At 38.2% G+C, this 5,343-nt stretch overlaps 1 protein-coding gene and 1 pseudogene across 1 annotated transcript; both read right to left on the reverse strand.

The window, feature by feature from the left end:
• Positions 1-261: 261 nt before the first annotated feature.
• On the reverse strand, positions 262-1,416 carry LOC130506437 (uncharacterized). The gene has a single exon (XM_057001082.1). The coding sequence runs from the start codon at positions 1,375-1,377 to the stop codon at positions 403-405; it is 975 nt and encodes a 324-aa protein (XP_056857062.1). The 5' UTR covers positions 1,378-1,416; the 3' UTR covers positions 262-402.
• A 1,278-nt stretch (positions 1,417-2,694) lies between these two features.
• Positions 2,695-5,280, reverse strand: LOC130506438 (probable nucleolar protein 5-1; annotated as a pseudogene).
• Positions 5,281-5,343: the final 63 nt, after the last annotated feature.

Below are 5,343 nucleotides of genomic sequence, written 5' to 3' on the forward strand. Positions count from 1 at the left end.
TGTTCAGAACGTTAAGAAGCTTCCCCCCTACTCGTCTTCGTCTTCTTTCAAAATCAACCGCTCAAGAGAGAGAATGTGTGTGTGTAATGGTTTGGATATTTAATTTAATTTAGCGTAGAAAAATACTTTTGTTTCTAAAAATATTAAGCACAACTGGTTTTGAACATAATCAATCAATTTTTAGATATCTATAAACAACAATATCCAGATACAATGAATATTTTGATTAATCTACAAGAATCCTGTTTGAACAAACAATCGAAGAGACAAAATCTGAGAGAAAAATTAGCTTCCCAAAATGGAAATAGTTTCAACATCGTCATTACATATTCATAAAAAAAATAGTACTATAACCATAATCAACCCCACCTTGAACAATTAAAGCTGTGAAGTCACTTAACTTCATCCACTCTCTATATCGTTGAGAAATTCTCCAATGTCGATCATGACATCGTCTTCACCGTTATTAAGACCAAACACATCTTCGTAATATAAGAGTTCATCCCAAAAGCTCTGATCCTCATCAACACCATCCACGTTGACAATCGACTGTGTTTGTTCTGTTTCTTGGGGTACGCTCCTAATTAGGTTATTCTCTTTCTCTGTCTCACATATAAAACTACCAGAATCCTTGTTCACCAAGTAACGAGATTGACCTGAAGATAACTCACCGCCATAGATTACTTGTGAAGATCCGTCGAGAGGGTCGCTAATATTCTGATACATAGTGACGGCTTGTGAAGAGGAGCTAGGGTTTCGATGGGAATCAGATGCATGCTGTGTTAAAGATTCGCCACGATCAAAACAAGAAACCCTAGAGTCTTCTTGCTTCCCAAGGCAATCCATCAAATCCTTCTTAGTCCTCTTAATAAGATCCTCGATCACATCCAACTGCGAGAGATCATCGCAAGAACTGTAAAGATCGGGATCCGTCCACCAAAACCCTAATTCGGATTCATTAGGAACACTAATCTTCGGAGGAAGCGTGCCGCTCAAGTAACAGTCAACGATCTCGGAGGCAGAGGCGTGACCCGAGAAGGAGGAGGCGAGGCTAGTTTTATCTCCCGGAGAAGTTGCGAAGACGGCGATGTTTGAACCGAACAAACGGCAGAGCTCGGCGGATTTGGAGAAGAGCGTTTTACGGCGTTTGGAGCAAGTCACCGATCGTTGTTCTTTGGTTTCGCGTTTCTTGATCTCGATCTTTCTCTTTGTTCCTCCTCTCGCCATTGTTGACCCGAAAGAGAAGAGAGAAAAGATTATGGATGCGAGAAGCGAGAAGCGAAGGAAGGAGAGAGTGTGAAACGAGAATGGAAACCCTACGCAGATATATATAGTTACGTGCCGATGATTGATTGGATCTATTATCCACCGACTCATGTGCTTGGACTCGCCAATCTGGTTACGTGGCGATGATTGATTGGCCTCTACTATAATTATCAGTGTAACATTTATTATTGTTACCTTGATTTGTCTTCTCTATTTACTGTTTGAATATTCACCACTAGATATGATTGTTGAATTATTGCATAATTTCATTGGAGGTATCAGACATTGTTGAATTTAGGGTTGGACAAAATATCTGTGAAATTTGATTCGATCCGTTATTCATTTCGATCCGTAACTTTACGAATCAAAGCAAATACTAAAATTTAATATATGTCAAATAAGGAGCAAATCACAAATACTCATTTTTTTAAAAAACAAATATCCTATCTATAATATACATATACATATACATGTATATATAAAATTATATATAATTTATATCTCTATATAAATTTTCAGTTATTTTATCTACTAAATTAATTATTTGATCATTAAATTTTTAAAAGTACGTAGTTTTTAAATAATTTGTAATGAAATATTATTATTTTATATTAAAATATTTCCTTTTCTTTTAATATCTTTCAGAAAAATATTTTTTTTACCGGATCGACGGATCGAATCGTATATCCGGTAAAATATACTGATTTTCTGGATATCCATAATACCGAATAACCGGAAGATTATGGATCGGATCAAAAAACCGATTATTCGTACGGGATGGATCAGATCACGGATAACCTAAAAAATTTGGATATCCGATCCGTGTCCACCCCTGGTTTAATTATATGGTTCTATGTGTTATGGTTTGGAAAATAAAAAATAAAAAAAAACTAATGTGTTAATGTGTTTATGGTTTGATGTTCAACCGATAACTAAAATCAACTTTTGAATTTGAGAAGTTTGAAATGTTACAAGACAGTTTACAATGCTTTTCTAGTTGTTCTAAAACGCTAAGAACATTTACCACCCGCAAATACAACATTTGTGGACGGTAGCAGAAACAATCAAAAACTTAATCCATCTTATTTTGTAATAATGTCAGTTTGATGTTTGCTAATGTGTCATCGTAATGTTTGTCTTTGCTATGTGTCATAATAACTAGTTTCCATTGTGGAAAAAAAAACCATTAGCTCAGAATTCTACTACGATGTAGTATGTTCTAAATAAGTGTTAAAAAAAGATCATGGTAGATTATTGTAAAACCTGGTTAGACATCATTCAGTAAAATCCGTTAACGTACAATGCAAGGTTCCAGGAAAATGACTAAGACAACTTACAAAACAATGAACAGAGTTTTGTAAGTGTTTTGGATAACTAAGTGTAACAACTAAATCAAAAGCATAACAAAACATTAAAACGTTAAAGATGATAAACTAATCAAAATTCAAAAACTTTCTTCAGACTTCACTCTTCCTTTTCTTCTTCTCCTTCTTATCTTTCTTCTTGGCAGGTGCTTCGGTTTCTTCTTCTTCCTCGTGCTTCCTCTTCTTCTTTTTCTCCTTCTTTGCAGGTTCTTCAGCTTCAGGTTCCACTTCTCTTTTAGTCTTCTTCTTCTTTGAAGATTCCTCAGTTTTGTCTTCTTCTTCCTCCTCTGCATCAGCCTTCTTCTTTTTCTTTTTATCTTTCTTCTCTTTAACACCATTCTCAGATGATACAGGAGTTTGCACAAGAAGAGAGTCTGCAGCAGTGTTGTAAGTCTGCACAAAACAACAGTCAAAAAAAGGCTTTAATACTTAAACAAAAATAACAAGAGACAATCAATCAAGCAGACAACAATCTGACCTTAGCAGAAGCAATCAAACCTCCAGATCCCATCTTTCTATCCTTGTTATAAACTTCAATCTTAGGTTTCCCTTTAGCCGAACCACCACCAAGACGCCCAAGATCTTTCCCTTCTAGACTTCTCAACCTCGCTTCAACCTTCAAACGGCTCTCCACTCCCATACTGTTGTCTTCCCCATCGCCAAGAGCATCGCAACGGATAGATAGAGCAGCTTTCGCAACCAGCGACCGCGAGATTCTACCCTTGCGCTGCGGTCCAGCTTGGCCAACCAAAGAGGCATGGTAGATCAGACCGTACTTTGGAGTGGCCTGTTTGGTCTTGAGCGCTCTAAACAAAGCCTTCTCAGCTCCAAGAATCTGAACAGTGCTCCCAGGCTGCTTCGCAAGGTTCAATAAACCACCAGCGTGAGATATAAGACGAGCTCCGACCAGCTCACCGACGAGTGCGGTCAGGTTCGGCGCGATTGTGTTCATCCTGCTCTTCAAGTAGTCGTAAAGCTGAGCTCTGTACTCGGCAAGAGACAGAACCTGGTCGCATAGTTCCCTGATGTGAATCAGATCAAGGTCACTGACTTCAGTTCCCATGGATATCACAGAAGCTTCTTTGAGTTCAGCTTCAACTTCATCAGCCAATATCTGAGGCAGTGGCACAGAAACAGAGAATCAGTTAACTTTACAGAGAAGTCTTTGAAACCAAAGAGGATGGTAGAGTAGACAAACCTCAGAGAAGTCTAGCTTTGCTGCATTGATCCGGTCTCCCATTAACTTTACAGACTTGGCATACAAGATATTGTCACTTATGATCTTAGCAAGCTCAGGAAAATGCCAACCGTACCATTCACGAACCCTCATTGCGTAAGTGTTGAGCTCTTTGTCAAGATCATCAAGCAGACCAATAGCTTGGATTATCATTGTATCAACCTACCAGAAAAAAAAACCCTAAAGCATTAGGAGATGCAAGCCACAACAAAGTGAAGCCATCAGGGTTGGAGTCCCGGCTAGTGGGAATTAACATTTCACCAGACTAATACGTGACTAGTCTGGACCACTAGAATACCTGTATAATTCAAAAGAAAGACACAACAATTCAAACACTAAAAGGCTATACCTTGTCGGAACTGAACTTTAGTTTATATCTTGCAAGGCTGTGAGACAACCCCAAGCTCATCGGAGCCAAGTCTTGTTCCCCTACTCCGGAGATAAGTTCGGAGAGCTGGCTTCTCACACCTCTCAACAGCTCCATAACAGCATTGTTGTGAACACAGTCTATGTTCTGCATGGAGAGTAGAACCGTGAGAAACAAGTAACTAACAAACAAACGAAAAAAAAAATCTCTAAAAAACTTAAAAATACACACACCAGTTTGGTCTTGATAATGTTTCCAAGCTTGGAATCAGCAACAGCTAAAGCTTCACCTTCGCAGTTAGCTTTGATAAATTTGCGGAGACCCTTGCTGGGAGCTAGTTCCTTCCACTAGTTTAGCAACTGCTTCGAGAGCTTCGGATGTGTTGTCAAACTTGTCGAAAGCTTTGAGCTTCACCATCTGTTACTTTTAACACCAAAACAATCTGTGAGAAACTTTAAACTTAGACAACAAAATATGAACTATAAGAATCACCTTTCGAGCTGACTTTGCAGATGAGAACGCATTGCCCAAATCCTACAGGGGACAAATTTGACATACTTAATTAGAATTAACAAATATTCAAAAACGGAGCAAGAAGGTGAAGGTAATAACAACCTCAACGTTAGAGAGCTTCCCTTCATCTAATACTTTAAATATAGCGAAGCCACCAGGCGTCTCAAACAGTAGAAGCATTATCACAAAGCTCAAGTCAACTCCTGAAGAAAAAAAACGATTAAAGTGAGCTCAATGTACACTGAGAACTACAAAAGGTTCATGTCTTTGGGAGCTAACGACACTAATAAAGCTAGAAAGAAATAATTTTCAATTCATTAGTCTACATATTATGATCCTCCATTAAATAGAGGAAAATAAAGATAGACAGAACACGAGTTAAGGCCGCGGATACTATGTCAAAGTCTTCTTACCCCCCTTACACGACCTGAACTATACTAAAACAGAATCAAGAACACTGGTCACATAACGTTAATAGAGAGTTAAGACAGAAACATTACTGGAGACACAGGCGAAGAGAGAGAAAGCTATTATCAGCCACGAGTTTGTTTTAGGGTTTAATAACAAAAATATTTATATAGCTGTAGGAGAATCTC

This window comes from Raphanus sativus, unplaced genomic scaffold (assembly GCF_000801105.2).
Source record: "Raphanus sativus cultivar WK10039 unplaced genomic scaffold, ASM80110v3 Scaffold3238, whole genome shotgun sequence".
Taxonomy (NCBI): Eukaryota; Viridiplantae; Streptophyta; class Magnoliopsida; order Brassicales; family Brassicaceae; genus Raphanus; species Raphanus sativus.

What these genes read in the sequence shown, in the direction of transcription:
- LOC130506437 (XM_057001082.1), bottom strand. Translation starts at nt 1,377, where the DNA reads ATGAGTCGGTGGATAATAGATCCAATCAATCATCGGCACGTAACTATA.